This window comes from Nicotiana tomentosiformis, chromosome 5, assembly GCF_000390325.3.
Source record: "Nicotiana tomentosiformis chromosome 5, ASM39032v3, whole genome shotgun sequence".
NCBI lineage: Eukaryota > Viridiplantae > Streptophyta > Magnoliopsida > Solanales > Solanaceae > Nicotiana > Nicotiana tomentosiformis.
The window spans coordinates 47017103-47033554 of record NC_090816.1 but is presented as its reverse complement, the minus strand read 5'-3'; the positions used below and the strand labels follow the sequence as shown (position 1 = coordinate 47033554).

The following is a 16452-nucleotide window of genomic DNA, read 5'->3' as shown; positions in this document are numbered from 1 at the left end:
TGATTTAATAAATAAAATACTCACATTTAGCAAAATAACACATCAGATTAATACTTTTAAATAAATAATATTAACAGATAAAGTTTTAAAAAACTTAATATTAAACATAAATATCGTTGAAACTTCTTTTAAAATTTTTATTGACTAAAAAAACTATCATTTGTTAAACAAATCTCTTTTAATTATTTAAATAAATATTAAAAAATAAATAGTTTTTTATTATTTTTATAGTTAAAACATGTTCATGTTTGAATATGATTAAACAAATTGAGTTCCATGAAAAAATTAAATGTATGGATATATTATAAAAATATTAAATAAAATAATTTAAAGTTATTTTAATTATAAGTAAAATACGTAGGTAAAAATATATTATATAGTATATAATATAAAAGGTACTATTATACATAAATGAGAGAATTTATAATGTCAAGGACATAATAGACTTTTCAAGTAAAAATATTATAAAATATGGCCAAAGTGACTTTTGTGATAAATAGAGTAAGGTAAAATAATTTTTGTGTAACAAAAAAAAATAAAGTAACTTTTGAATAATGAACACAAAATTAAATGATTTTTATGTAACCAAAAAAAAAAAATAACTTCTACACAAAATTGAATCACCGACGATTAAATTTCCAGTCTAGGCCATACTAGCTACTATTATTAGTTATGTTCTTTTTTCTCGATCTTGTCATTTCTTTGGCTCCTTCTTCGAACCATGTTACTGCCGACATGTGACTCTGAGCGTACAGCATCACACGCATGTTCTTTACTACTCGATAGATATAGGCGAAAATTTCCATAGCCAAATATTGATCAATCATTTAATAAGTAATCGGGTCTCAACTTCAAATTATTATATTAGTCCTCCTACATGAATTTTGCTTTATTGGAACTTATTTAATTTTACTAATAATGTTTACCCTAAAAATCGAATAACGTTAAATTTAGATATGGTTCTAAAGGTATGCAAATTTCTTTGATACAAAATGACAATACAAGTATTGTTCGCTATGAAATGGAAATGATGGACGGGAAGACTGAAAAATATTAGAAGAACAAGCACAATGAAATCTTAATGTATCTTGGAGGACCCTTCTCTATTGCAGTCTATCTCCCTTTTTATAGTAGAGGGTCACTACTTTATCTAAAATAACATAATAAAATAATACATATCGTGGAGAACCCATAATGGTTTGTCTCTCCCTTGATTCTCGCCAAGATTCTCTCCCTTGGTGCGGTTGTAACGGCTCTTGTCTGCGAGCTTGGCACCGACTCGAGCTCGGTGCTAGATCGAATCCCCAGTCTTAGTTCGAGCTCGGTTCTATCTTGGAGCATCGATATTCGGGGTTTGTGTCGATCGGCGTTGCCCCGTAGTCCGATTCGGACACGGGGTCTACTTCGAAATTCGTCCGAGCTTGCCATGTGGATACCCTTCGATCGAAATGTCATTGTCTCGACCGGTCTTTATGAATGAGAATCGGTTTTGACCGTACACAGATAGTCCCCTCGTTTCTCGAAAAGGATGTGGCGAGGAACGATATGATTTTCCTGCGGCTCGATCAAATTTATGCTGACGTTTCTATCGACCCCGATCTCGACGTATGTGATAGCTGTCCCATCGGCTCGGTTTTATCGAGGCATTTAATGTGTGTCAGACGGTGGTCGGCCACCGCTGATACTGAACCGTCAAGCCTTAATCTATAAATAGTCTTTCCATACAACTTTTACCACTTTTGCGCCTTCTCTTCTTCCAAACTTTCCTTTTTATCCTCTCTACTTCGCTGCTACGGGGCCGTCCATACCAGAATTTTGGTGCTGTCTATTTCTTCCTTTGCACTCTTTCCTTTCATATCAATGGCGAAAACTTCCAAAACCGTACCTCAGAAGGAAAAAGCCTCTTCCTCACGGTCATCCGATGATAAGGAGCCGGTGGAGCCGTTAATTCATGACTATGTTCCTGGCCCGTGCATTTTGAAAATCGATTTTAAGGTGGAGAACCCTTCCTCCGTTCCGGGTCGATGTGAACACGTATCGATGTACACATGCTCTATAACGAAGGATCACCTCGAGGCCGTCAGAAAAGACTGCAACTGGGGTTCCGAGGTCGTGTTGCAAATTCCGGCTTCCGATGAGAATGTTACCACTCACGTGGAGGGGGTTTTAAGTGTTTACACTTATCCCTTCACACTGGGACCCGTCGACCCGGTGATTATTAATTTCTGCAAAAGGTATCAAGTCACCCTTGGCCAAATCCATCCCTCTTTATAGCGTATAGTGAGCTTATTGCGCTTCTTCTCTATCAAAGCCGGGGGGTTGGATTTTTCTCTAAACCACCTCATACGACTGTATCGGCCTCAGATCTTTCGAGGACTAATCAAACTTCATTGTCGGGCATCGAAGGCATTGATGTCGAGCATCGATGAAGACAAGGGTCGAGGCTGGATGGGTCATTATATCCGAGTGAGGACCCGTGATCTCATTCCGGAGGAGATGTCGTTCCCTGAAGAATGGAATTTTGACCGTAAGTGATTTTTGTTCACTTTTCATGTGCTTTTCCGATTTTTTCTGATGTCCTTCCCTCTGTTCAGCTGCCCCTTGGATGCCACAAGCGGTGCCCTACCTCGAGGACTGGGTTCGAAAGTTAGCCTCGACCTCCTCTTATGCCGAGCGCAATTGGCGTGATTTGGCAAAAGGCAGATGGGAGGCCAAGAACCATGGTGAGGTTTGCTTCTGGTTTCCTTTGAAGTATTCTTTGCATTCTATTCGTTACCGATTTCCTCTTGTGCAGGCGTAACTAGGGATGCCACTTTGAGGCCTTCGAGCGGCGAAGAAGGAAACAAGTCCCTGGTCCCTAAACATGGGGAAGATAAGAAGTGAAAAGCTTCCTCTCGGTCAGAGGACCCCAAGCCCAAAATTCGCAGGGTGAAGAGAAAAACAATTTCCCTTTCGATTGACTTGGTCCATCGACTGAGAGAAGAAGAAGAAGAAGAAGAAGAAGAAGAAAAAAATAGCTCCTCGGCTTTGGTAGTTCGGTCTACGGAGGCCATCGAGGTTGCCAGACCTCCCGAGCCGATGGCGGCTGTGCCTGTCGAGGTTGTTTCCGAAGACTAGAATCTCGACCGGAGTACTCCGAGCGATTTGCTCGGGGCTATGACAAGGGGTGATTCACCTTCTCTTCCATCTTTTTCTGAGGAGGCGCTGAAAGAAGCTCGAGAATTGAAGACTCCCGATATCGGCGCAGGCTCTGGTGCAGGGGATCCTTTTAGGGATTGTTTTACTGGAGTCGACGATGGTTCCGATATCGATGACGCTTCTCTTTTATTAGAGGAGGCTTAGTGTTTCATTACTCGGGTAATGATTCTTCCATACTTGGTTTCTTTATTATTTTTTTTCATACTTGACTCGTGTTTCTTACTCTGTAGGCCATTAGTAGGTTTTGAGTCGATCTTAGCCAGTGTGAGGCCGAGCTCTGGAAGGTCTCAAGTGAGAGAGATGCCCTGCGGCTTCTTTGCGGCCAAAAGGACGAGGCTATAAAAGACCTCCAAGCGGATTTGGCTAAGGTCCGTGAAGAAGGGGTCGAGCTCAATAAGCAGGCGAGCCTCATTCTGTTAAAGTATGGGTCTGACTCAACCGTGGAAGTTAACCCTTCGTTGTCTCAGTTGCAGCAAAAGATTGAAAAGATCAGGTTACTTCGAGAAGAGGTCGATCAAATCTGAGCTGAATGCAATCGGTGGAAGGAGACCCTCGACCGCCTGGCAGCGGAAAAAGAAACCATCTTACCAAAATTATTATTGGCCGACGTTCAACTTCGAAGTGTCAAGAAAAAGGGGTCGGTTCAAGCTAAGAAGATTGAGGAGCTTGAAACACGACTTGCTGAGGCTAAGGCGGAGGTTGAGTCGTCGAAAGTCTTGGCGGATAAGTCCATTGCTGTATATCGGGCTAATGCTGAGGCTGCTCAAATGGAACCCCGGGAAGCGGCGAAGATCACCGATACTCGAGCTCATTGGGTTGCCGAACTTGCTAAGTGTAGGTCTCGGAGGGAGACCCTCGAGGAGATACACGCTCGAGGTTTCGACCTTACCGAAGAGGTAAAAAAGGCAAAAGAGCTCAAAGTGGAAGCTGAAGCCTTGGCTTCTGACGATTATGATGGTAGCGAAAGCGGATCCGAGTACGGGGAAGAGCTCGATCAGGAAGCTTAGTTTCTAATTCTTCATGTTTGTACATTAATCTCATAGGCAATTTTCGCATATATATGTATAATTAGGTCGACTTGTTTTTGTTTTGTGAAGATTTTTAATCAAATGTTGACCTTGTAGTCTCTTTGATCGATCAGATTTGTAGCCCTGGGTTTGCTTGTTGAGTCGATGATTCAAACTTTGAAGGAACATAATCCGTAGATGTAATGTGATGGTTGAGTTATTGTAAACTCAGAGTAAAAGTATCTTATTAGCCGTCGAGTGAATGTTTTGAACTTGAAATATTGTAGCCCGTAGGCATAATGGTCGAGTGCGTGCTTGCTCGAACTTGAGATAAAGGTAGCCCGTAGGCTTAATATTCGAGTGATTATTTCGAACTCGAAATGTAAGTAGCCCGTAGGCTTAATGGTCGAGTGCTTGCTCGAACTCGGAATAACAGTAGCCTGTACGCTTTAATAGTCTAGTGAATGTTTCGAACTCAAAATGTAAGTAGCCCGTAGGCATTGTAGAGTGAGTGCTTTTCTCGAACTCGGAATAACAGTAGACCGTAGGATTTAATAGTCGAGTGAATGTTTCGAACTCGAAAATGTAAGTAGCCCGTAGGCATTGTAGAGTGAGTGCTTTGCTCGAACTCGAAATAACAGTAGCCCGTAAGCTTTAATAGTCGAGTGAATATTTCGAACTTGAAAATGTAAGTAGCCCGTAGGCATTGTAGAGTGAGTTCTTTTCTCGAACTCGGAATAACAGTAGCCCGTAGGCTTTAATAGTCGAGTGAATGTTTCGAACTCGAAAATGTAAGTAGCTCGTTGGCATTGTAGAGTGAGTGCTTTGCTTGAACTAGGAATAACAATAGCTCGTAGGCTTTAATAGTCGAGTGAATGTTTCGAACTCGAAAATGTAAGTAGCCTGTAGGCATTGTAGAGTAAGTGCTTTGCTCGAACTCGGAATAACAGTAGCCCGTAGGCTTTAATAGTCAAGTGAATGTTTCGAACTCAAAAATGTAAGTAGCCCGTAGGCATTGTAGAGTGAGTGCTTTGCTCAAACTCGGAATAACACTAGCCCGTAGGCTTAATAGTCAAGTGAATCTCAATTCTGGTTCCACAATAAATCTCAAGTCATTGTACATGTGTTTATGTTTGGGCCAATCTATATGCTCATGGTTCATTTTGACCATTTGGCTCTTACAATTTTTCCTGTTGGAACCTTGTTGTGAGATGACTTTCTTGCATCTGAACTCGATGTATTTGAGGGCCCTGATGCTCCCCCGGTATTCGAGGTCTGTCGGAAGAGTCCTCGGATATTGTTGAAAGTGCAGCATGATCGATGGTTGCCTCATTAAAAACCTTGTCGAAAAACCCATTTGGGAGAAAACTGGTCTAAGGGAAAAAGAGTGCAACGCGTGCTCTTAATCGAAAGATCTTCTTCAGCTCTTGTTCGGACTTCTGCATGGGTTAGTTAGATGAATATGGAAAGGTCGTAACTTAGCAGTAGTACCGTTTTAGATGTGATACATTCCAACTGCTTGATAGCTGTTTGCCGTTTATTATGCCGAGCCTGTATGATCCTTTTCCAACATTCTCGAGCACCTGGTATGGTCCTTCCCAGTTTGGTCCTAATTTTCCTTCATTTGGATTCCGAGTATTGATGGTGACTTTTCTTAACACTAAGTCCCCGGGCTTGAAATGGCGAAGTTTAGTTCTTCGATTATAATATCTTTCGATTCGTTGCTTTTGGTCGGCCAATCGGATGAGGGCAGCTTCTCGTCCTTCGTCCGATAATTCAAGGCTGGTGTTCATAGCCTCGTTATTTGATTCTTCCGTCATGAATCGAAATCTGGGACTAGGTTCACCAACTTCGACTGGTATCAATGCTTCGGAACCATATACTAAGGAGAATGGGGTCGCCCCCGTACTGGATTTTGATGTTGTTCGGTATGCGCAAAGGACTTCGGGCAGGATTTCTCTCCATTTTCCCTTCGCGTCGTTCAATCTCTTCTTGAGGTTTTGGAGAATAATATTGTTCGTTGATTCGGCCTGACCGTTCCCACTGGGGTGGTATGGTATTGATAATATCCTTCTTATTTTGTGATCTTCGAGGAATTTTGCGATTTTGCTGCCAACGAATTGCTTCCCATTGTCGCATACTATTTCGGCGGGTATCCCGAATCGGCATATGATATGATCCCAAATAAAGTCTATAACTTCTTTCTCTCTTATTTTCTCGAACGCCTGCGCTTCAACCCACTTAGAAATATAGTCAGTCATAAATAAAATAAATTTGGCTTTACCTGGGGTCGACGGCAGAGGGCCGACGATGTCCGTCCCCCATTTCATAAATGGCCACGGGGATAGGACCGAGTGAAGTTGCTCCGGGCTTGATGGATCATTGGCGCAAACCTCTGACATTTATCACATTTACGAACAAATTCTTTCGCATCTTTGCCCATATCTATCCAATAATACCCCACTCTGATCACTTTTCGAACTAATGTGTCGGCACCGGAGGGATTGCCACAAGTGCCCTCGTGTACTTCCCGGAGGATGTAATTGGTATCTCCCGGACCCACGCATACCGCCATTGGTCCATCGAATGTTCTTCGATACAGTGTTCCATCCGCAGCCAACGTAAATCGAGCAGCCTTAGTCCATAGGGCCCTAGAATCTTTAGGGTCTGAAGGGAGCTTTCCGTTTTTTAAGTATTCAATATACTTGTTTCTCCAATCCCAAGTTAAGCTAGTAGAATTTATTTCGGCATGCCCATCTTCGATTACCGATCTTGAAAGTTGGACGACAGTCCCCGAGCTCAAATCACCTACCTCGATCGACGATCCCAAATTTGCGAGAGCATCGGCCTCATTATTCCGTTCTCGTGGAACATGCCGTAGGGTCCATTGTTTGAAATGGTGTAAGGTGATAAGCAGTTTGTCCAGATACCTTTGCATCCTACCTTCTCGGACTTCGAAGGTTTTGTTTACTTGACTCACCACTAGCAAAGAGTCATAGTGCGCCTCAATGACTTCTGCTCCCAAGTTTCTAGCTAGTTCGAGACCTGCAATCATGGCTTCATACTAGGCCTCGTTGTTAGTTAACCTGATAGTTTTAATAGCTTGCCTAATAACGTTACCCGTGGGGGGTTTCAAAACTAAGCCTAACCCGGACCCCTTTATATTCGAAGCACTGTCCGTAAAAAGGATCCATACCCCGGACGATATACCTGATTTCAAAAGGAGTTCCTTTTCGACTTTGGGTATGAGGGTTGGCGTGAAGTCAGCCACGAAGTCTGCCAAAATTTGAGACTTGATGGCCGTGCAGGGATGATATTCGATATCGTACCCACTGAGTTCGATGGCCCATTTGGCCAATCGGCCTGATAGTTCGGGCCTATGTAAAATATTACGGAGTAGGCAGGTGGTTAATACGCTTATGGGGTGACATTGAAAGTACGGTCTTAACTTTCTAGATGCGCTTACCAGGGCAAGTGCCAATTTTTCTAAGTGCGGATACCTAGTTTCCGCTTCTCCTAAGGTCCGACTTACGTAATAAACGGTAAATTGTGTACCTTGCTCTTTTCAAACTAGGACGCTGCTTATGGCGACTTCCGATACCGCCAAGTACAAGTATAGTTTTTCGTCAGTTTTTGGAGTGTGAAGCAGTGGTGGGCTCGATAGGTATCGTTTTAATTCTTATAACTCCTATTGGCATTCCGGTGTCCAGGCGAAGTAGTTCCTCTTTTTGAGTAGGGAGAAAAAATTGTGACTTCGATCCGATGATCTTGAAATGAACCGGCCTAAGGCTGCAATTCTTCCCGTTAACCTTTGTACAGCTTTCACGCTGTCCATGATGGTGATGTCTTCGATGGCCTTGATTTTGTCGGGGTTGATCTCAATTCCTCGATTTGAGACCATGAAGCCGAGGAACTTGCCCGAACCGACCCCGAAAGCACATTTTTCGGGGTTGAGCTTCATGTTTTATTTCCTCAGAATCTTGAACGTTTCCTGCAAATGGGCCAAATGGTCCTCTGCGCACAGGGACTTAACTAGCATGTCATCAATATAGACTTTCATCGTTTTACCTATTTGTTCTTCGAACATTCTGTTTACTAGGCGTTGATAAGTAGCTCCTGCATTTTTTAGCCGAAGGGCATTACGTTATAACAATATGTTCCATATCGGGTCACAAATGAAGTCTTTTCCCGGTCGTCCGTGTTCATCTGAATTTGATTATACCCGGAATAAGCGTCGAGAAAGGTGAGGATCTCATGGTCGGCCGTGGCATCGATCATACGATCGATGTTGGGCAGTGAAAAGGAATCTTTGGGGCATGCTTTGTTCAAATCCTTATAGTCCACACACATTCTAAGTTTGTTTCCTTTTTTAGGTACAACAACCACATTGGCTAACCATTCAGGGTATTTCACTTCCCGAACGGACCCTATCTTGAGAAGTTCGGTTACCTCGTCCTTTATGAATGCGTGCTTTTCCTCAGACTGTGGCCTTTTTTTTTTCTTCACTCGTCTGCAACATAGGGTTCAAGCTTAACCGGTGCGCCATTATGTCCGGCGGGATCCCTGTTATATCTAGATGGGACTAGGCAAAACAGTCAATGTTATTGATAAGAAATTGAATGAGTTTCTTCCTGAGTTCGGGGCTCAAACCCGTTCCCAGGTGTACCTTTCGTTCGGGCCAGTGTTCGATCAGCACGATTTTCTCCAGTTCCTCAATTGTTGATTTGGTGGCATCAAAATGATCAGGGGTTATGAAGGATCGAGGGATCCATCGATCATCATCGTCTTCTTCAACGTTCTGCTTACCTGGCTGGGTCGAAGCCGATGTATGTGATTGCTATTTGGCGCTCTGTTCTGAAACTGATCCTTTCATCGGTGAAGGCGAGGATATTGATTTTACTTCTTCGACGGAGAACATTTCCTTTGCGGCCGGTTGTTCCCCGTACACTATTTTGACACCTCCCGATGTTGGGAATTTGAGGACCTGGTGTAGGGTCGAGGGTACGGCTCTCATGTTGTAGATCCACGGCCTTCCGAAGAGGGCGTTATATCTCATATCACCTTCGATCACGTGAAACTTTATTTGCTGGATGGTTTCGGCCACGCTTATCGGTAGGGTAATCTCGCCTTTAGTGGTTTCACATGCCATATTGAATCTATTTAGAACCAGAGTTGCGGGTACGACCTGATCTTGCAGACCGAGCTGTTCTACGACCCTCGATCTGATGATATTAGCCGAGCTACCTGGATCAATTAACACACGCTTAATCTTAGTTTTATTCATGAGTACGGATATTACCAGTGCATCGTTATGGGGTTGGATGATTCCCTCTGTATCTTCGTCACTGAAGGATAAAGTCCCTATAGGTGTATAATCTTGAGTTCAAGATCGCTTCACAATCGATGTTTTAGTGCGTTTAAGCATCGGTGCCTAGGGGGAATCGACGCCATCGACGATCATGTGAATGACGTGTTGCGGTTCTTCTGGCTCGTTTTGTTTGCCGAATTCCTTGTCTCTAAAATGGTTCTTCGCCCTATCGCTCAGAAATTCCCGAAGGTGCCCTTTGTTAAATAAGCGGGACACTTCCTCTCTTAGTTGCCTGCAATTTTCCGTTCTGTGGCCATGGGTGCCATGATATTCGCACATTTGATTGGGATTCCTTTGGGCAGGATTGGTTTGCATGGGTCGGGGCCATCTGGTGTCTTTGATGCGTCCGATGGCCGATACGATGGCGGATGTACCAACGTTAAAGTTATACTCCGATAGTCGAGGGACTTCTATAGGATCTGTATATTTATCAAAGCCTCTCTTGCTCATAAATCCCCGAGAATTTTTCCCCCGATCAATCCTTCGGTTGTTCCGAACCGTATCACGTGTTGAACCGTTGTTCATCCGATCTGTGTCATACGGTTGGTATCGGTCTCTGTTCGACCTTTGTTCTCTATTGGTTTCCCTCTGATTTTTAGTGGTTGTGTAGTTCTGACGTACGGGCCCATACAGAGCTCCCAATTGATCATCTTCGACCCTGGTTTTTTATTGGTACCGGTTGTGTACATCTGCCTAAGTTATTGCTGGGTACTCGATCAAATTTTGTTTCAGCCGACATGATGCTGTCGAACTTATCCCGTTCAGTCCTTGGGTGAAAGCTTGTACGGCGCAATCGTCTGTGACCGGTGGCAAGTCCATACGCCCCATTTGAAATCGGGATACGAATTCCCTCAGCATTTCATTACCCCTTTGTTTTACTTTGAAGAGGTCTGATTCCTTGTTGCAACCTTTATGGCACCAGCATGTGCTTTTACGAACGAGTCTGCTAACATGGCAAAAGAATCAATGTAATTTGGTGGTAAGTTGTGATACCAGATCATTGCTCCCTTTGCGAGGGTCTCTCCAAACTTTTTCAACAATACGGATTCGATCTCATCATCCTCCAAATCGTTGCCTTTGATGGCACATGTGTAGGAGGTGACGTGTTCGTTAGGATCGGTCGTACCGTTATATTTGGGAATTTCGGGCATACGAAATTTTTTGGGGATTGGTTTTGGGGACGCACTCGAGGGAAAAGGCTTTTGTATGAATTTTTTCGAATCGAGCCCTTTTATCATTGGCGGAGCCCCCGGAATTTGATCGAGCCTAGCGTTATATGTCTCCATTTTTTTGTCGTTGGCTTCGACTCGCTTTGTGAGTTCCTCGAACAATTTAGCAATTTCAGGAGCGGTCCCCGATTCCTGCTCGTTTGATTTCACTACGGTGGGTTCCGTTCTGGGGGTGACTTCTCGAAGAAGCGGATTGGAGTTCGGCCCGCTTTGCGTATGAGTTCGGCTCTGCAACTGAGCTATCACTGCTTGTTGGGCTTGTAACATTTCGAAAATCATACGCAAGCTGACCCCGATTTCCCCCATGCTATAGATGTCTCGGGCTATGGATCGAGCACCGCCCTGAACGCTTCTTTTCGGTTCAGAACGCTGATTCGCTTCTAGAGCTATTTACGAATTGATATCCAGTAGTACTTCAGCTCGAATTTCGAGTTCTTCGATTCGAGCCTCGTTACCATTGTCAGGTAGCCTTCCGGCCCCGGGCACCAAGTTGTTGGTTTCATCTTGAAGGCCGGCTTCGAGGTCGATAGGTAGAGCCATTACTGATTCGAAGTTGTAAGCCGGAGTGTACTGTAGATTTATATCAAATAATCACTGTTACCCTTAGCCCCACGGTGGGCGCCAAACTGTTTACCCTAAAAATCGGATAACGTTAAATTTAGATATGGTTCTAAGGGTATGCAAATTTCTTTGATACAAAATGACAATACATGTATTGTTTGCTATGAAATGGGGATGATGGACGGGAAGACTGAAAAATATTAGAAGAACAAGCACAATAAAATCTTAATGTATCTTGGAGGACTCTTCTCTATTGTAGTCTATCTCCTTTTTTATAGTAGAGGGTCATTACTTTATCTAAAATAACATAATAAAATAATACATATAGTGGAGAACCCATGATGGTTTGTCTCTTCTTTGATTCTCGCCAAAATTCTCTCCCTTGGTGCGATTGTAACGGCTCTTGTCTGCGAGCTTGGCACTGACTCGAGCTCGGTGCTAGATCGAATCCCCAGTCTTAGTTCGAGCTCGGTTCTGCCTTGGAGCATCGATATTCGGGGCCTGTGTCGATCGGCATTGCCCCGTAGTCCGATTCGGACACGGGCTCGATAATGATATCGAGTTTTGCCGTTGATTGGTCTTATAGGTCGAAGCTCGACGTCTCTACTTCGGAATTCGTCCGAGCTTGCCATGTGGATACCCTTCGATCGAAACGTCATTGTCTCGACCGGTCTTTATGACTGAGAATCGGTTTTGACCGTACACAACTAAATTTGTTCGTCTTCTAAAGGAAATTAGAGGTTTTTTAGATCTTATATATATATATTCATTTTTATACTAATTAATAAATTTCTAATTATACCGAAACTAATCTTGGGATTAAATTGGTCATGCATATTGAGTTTTTATTTCTGTTTGCGTCTCCTTCTTAGTCAAATTTCCAGTTTCTAAAATAAATTAAAATTTGTAGGTCTTTGATGATAACTTCTCTCTATTTGATTTTATCTATAACTCATGATCCTTTTCAGAAGTTTTAATCATTATATTATCCCGAATACCCGCAGTTACATTTAGAAGTCTGAACATGGTTAACAGTCTTAGGCGACTGCTTCTTAATTTAATTACGTTATTTATTAATGTTACTTGCACTCTATGTTAGAATTAATCATTCCCTCTGTTTTAAAAGGCGTTTTTAGGGCGAGCCCCGGGGCGAGGAATACCAAAAACGCCCCGGGGCGATGATGTAGGGCGAAAGTCTCAAGAGGCGTACGTCTCGCAATTTGGGGCGTAAGCCCGAGTGTTCGAGGCGTACGCCCGGGCGTTCGGAGCGTACACCCCGGCGTTCGAGACGTGTTTTTTAGTAAGGAGTAAGCCCCAGAGACTTTTTCAAATTAAAACAAAATTTATTGAATTAGTCCTTCATATAATACCTAAATTCTCAAAAGTTAGTTTGGTAATTACTCAAAAGGTTTAAAAAGGAACTCAAAAGTATTAAATTTAAAAGTAAAGACCATTTTTATTGATTTAAGCCCTAATTCATGGTTTTCTCAATTTTTTTATCTTGTCCGCTAGTCTACTAATATCTCCTAAAAGCAACGAATATTTAATTTTTTTTTACAAATACAAAGAGAACCACATTCTTTTTTATAGCAGCAAATTCAAAGTTCAAATTGCAGGTTAATCATCATTTTTGTTCCTCCATCTAGAAAACTTTATTCTTTTAGACTCAAATTACTTGTGCTTGTAAGTAACGTATAATAGATTGTTTTGATTAGTTTTTTATGGGGATGGAGCACACATATATATAGTTTTCTTTAATTTTTATGCAATTTTACCTGTTTATTAATATTTACTGTCATTATATTATTTTATAAAATATTAAAAATTAAATACCTATGGAGCTTACGCCCCGCATCTCGGAGCTTACGCCCCGCTGAGACATATGTAAAACGCTTCGCCTTACGCCCACGCCTTTTAAAATACTGATCATTCCTAATCTTGTTAAATTTTGTAAGATTGTGCCATTGTGAATGTGCTTAGCCTTAGAGGCCAATACTACATTCCAGTGTCCTAAATTATATCGGTGTAATACAAAGTTCTATTTCTATAACAATATTTACACAAATAGTCAGTCGGATGCACTATTTACTTTTTCTAACTGATATGCATAAATTATATATTAATTATATATAATTATGCATGAATTATACACATATTATATATTCACTAGTTATATTCAATTTAAGCGACGCGGATGAACGATTATTTAGGTTAATTCTTCATTTTGATATTTGTTCCGAAAGATGTGTCACACATAATTTCATAATTTGTAGTACTATTTTTGCACCTACGTCCATAACTTGTATTTGTTTTATCACCCGCGTAAATTGTATTTCATTTTTTCATATGAAACTCATTCTACGGAGATAATAAGCATTAAAGACCCCACATTGCGTAGTTCTAAATTGATACTTCTAATCATTCAACTATTTAAAATTATATAATAAAATCATATTTCTTTTGTTTGTAACAAAAAAATCACTTAACTATGCATAAATATTCAGAAGGTCACTCCACCAGAGTTCTCAAACTTTTCGGCGGCCAAATACCTATTATACCTTCTAAATCAATAAGTCTTATTATTTTTTACGTTTTTAATGTTATGATATTATTTTCTCTTTTTAATCTATATTATGACCTTACATATAGAACAAATAAATCTTATTTATAAAGTAACAGACAAAAAAGTATTTTCAAGCATATATAATATTGAAATAATAAAAAAATTAAGCATAATTTTCAAGCATATATATAATATATATTATAAAATAGACCTCCGTTTTAAATAACTATTTTCTTACATGCATGGAATATATATTTTAAAAGTTTTAATTTTCATTCATTCTCAATTTGGTAAATAAATTTTGAGCTTTTGTTGCTACTATAAAAAATATTGATACAAACGAATATTTTAATTAAATTTCTTAGTTTGATATATTATTTTATTATTCCGACATTATGTATGCTTAAAAATTATTTTTCACTTTATAAATAAAAATTAGTTGTTCTATAGGTAAGTTCATTATAGATTAAAAAGAGAAAAAAATATTATAATATTAAAAAAAAAAAGAAGATAAAGATTGATAGTTTAGAGGGTAAAATAATTATTTAACCATTAAAAGTTTTAAAATATGGTTGAATGATATTCTTAATACTATATACATAATTAAGTAATTTTTTTGTTATAACAAAAAGATATGACTTTATTAAATAATTTAGAATTTTAGTAATGAACTCTTGATGCTCCTATATCGGTGTAGATTAGAATTCTACTTAAGAACGCGTACCCTCACCAAAAAGGACATTAAAGAGTTGTCCTACTAGGAAATAAAACATCGACCTCAATGAAACTGTTTTTCTCTTTTCTGAATTCCTTCTCGCGACTCCAAACAAAGCATTAACAACATCTCTTTTCCACCACACAACAAAATCTGTACAATATTCTACTACCACATCCACATGGGTTTCAATAAAAATCTTTGGAAGAAAATTAAGCATAAACTTCAAGGGTCTCAACAATTTTATTCATTTTACGAATTAAAACAATTATTTGTAAAGAGATTATAGGTAAGAACAATAATCCAGGATTAACGAATAATATATGTAAAATAATAATTCTCATAAATAACCGTGTAGTTCTATATCCATATTTCGAGCTTCACACTTTCTCTACTACTATTTCCAATAATACCCAAATGGTACCATCTCAAATGAATCTTGAGCAGAAATATAGAGAAAAAGTTTTAAGAGACCAAAATATTCAAGGGTATATTTGTCCCAAAAGTACACCTCTCTCACCTCCCAACTCCTTTATTCAACATTTCCTTGTACCTAATAATAGAATCAACCCTCTGTAACTTCAACTGCTGCCTAAACTTGTTAATAAAATCATCAGCTTTCTCATTTACTGCTTCATCTTCTCCAAACGACGCCTTTTCCCTCGTCGTCGCCGGTCGCCGCCGATCCACCTGGTCCGCCTCTTCCTCCTCCTCCGCTACTGCCACCGCCATCCTCTCACTTGCCGACTTCATCATCGTCCTCGTCGGAAGCGTTTCAACGCACGTGGCAGACTTACTCCTTGTCACGTGACTCTCAATCTGCGGTTCAATATTATCAACTTTTTGAACTTGTTCTTCTTCATATGGGTCGGCGTATGAAGGAATTGGACCGGGCTTTTCCAACCGGGAGAAAGACAAGTTGATGGACCGGACCCGTTGTAATAGAGATGGAGTACGGTCGAGTTGTGGTGAGTTAACGGAAAAGTCATGAGTGACGGAGGAAAATGGATCAGGGAAAGAGAAGTTAAAGGACCTGACTCGTTGTAACAAAGATGGACTTCGAGCGAGTTGGGGTATTGAGTTTTCTGTACTTTGTCGGTGTTGTTTCTTAGTATCAGTTTTGAGACTTGAAGTGATGAAAATAGTTCCAATCATGAGGTTCAGAAAGCAAAAGAGAACTGTGGGAGTGAACCAGCTAGCTACAGATTCAATCATGGCTAGCTTTTATTGTATATGTCGGACTTGGAGAAGAACTGCTGAAGGGAAGAAGAAAGAAGATGAAAGACTGAAGAATGAGGAGTTATGGTTGGAGATGCGAGGAAGTTTCTATTTATAGAGTGTTAAGGCTGGTCGGTACTATTGTGAAATTACGTTCTTCAAATCTACACTTGCAATCTTACTGCTCCAATTTGTTTGAACATTAATCAAGTATACGATTAAGAGAAAAATATCCTTATAATTAAGGATATTAAATATTATTATTAAGAAATTTGCTAAAATTTTAAAGACTTATTAATATAGAGTGAAGGTAGTATCCATTTAGAAGAATTACTGTCTTGGCAATTGTCATTATAATACTTGTTACACAATTTTCAAAATCAATAAATATTTATGGTCAGCTAACTTGAACCGTTGAAGAAGTCAAGTTGCTTCTCTTTTTTTATATTTAGTTGGGAGGGTAAATTAAACAAATGATTATATAATTACTATAGTTTTTTCTCACCAAAGCCATACAATTATGTTCTCCAACACAAAATTCACATCACTTTTATTAACTCACATAAAAATCACAATAACCGTAAAACACAACT

At 40.3% G+C, this 16452-nt stretch overlaps 1 protein-coding gene across 1 annotated transcript; it reads right to left on the bottom strand.

The window, feature by feature from the left end:
• Positions 1-14963: 14963 nt before the first annotated feature.
• LOC104114142 (pathogen-associated molecular patterns-induced protein A70) lies at positions 14964-15969 on the bottom strand. Its single transcript, XM_009624518.3, has one exon. The coding sequence runs from the start codon at positions 15854-15856 to the stop codon at positions 15158-15160; it is 699 nt and encodes a 232-aa protein (XP_009622813.1). The 5' UTR covers positions 15857-15969; the 3' UTR covers positions 14964-15157.
• Between the last annotated feature and the right edge of the window lie 483 nt (positions 15970-16452).

Coding starts and splice junctions, on each gene's coding strand:
- LOC104114142 (XM_009624518.3), bottom strand. CDS start 15,856: ATGATTGAATCTGTAGCTAGCTGGTTCACTCCCACAGTTCTCTTTTGC.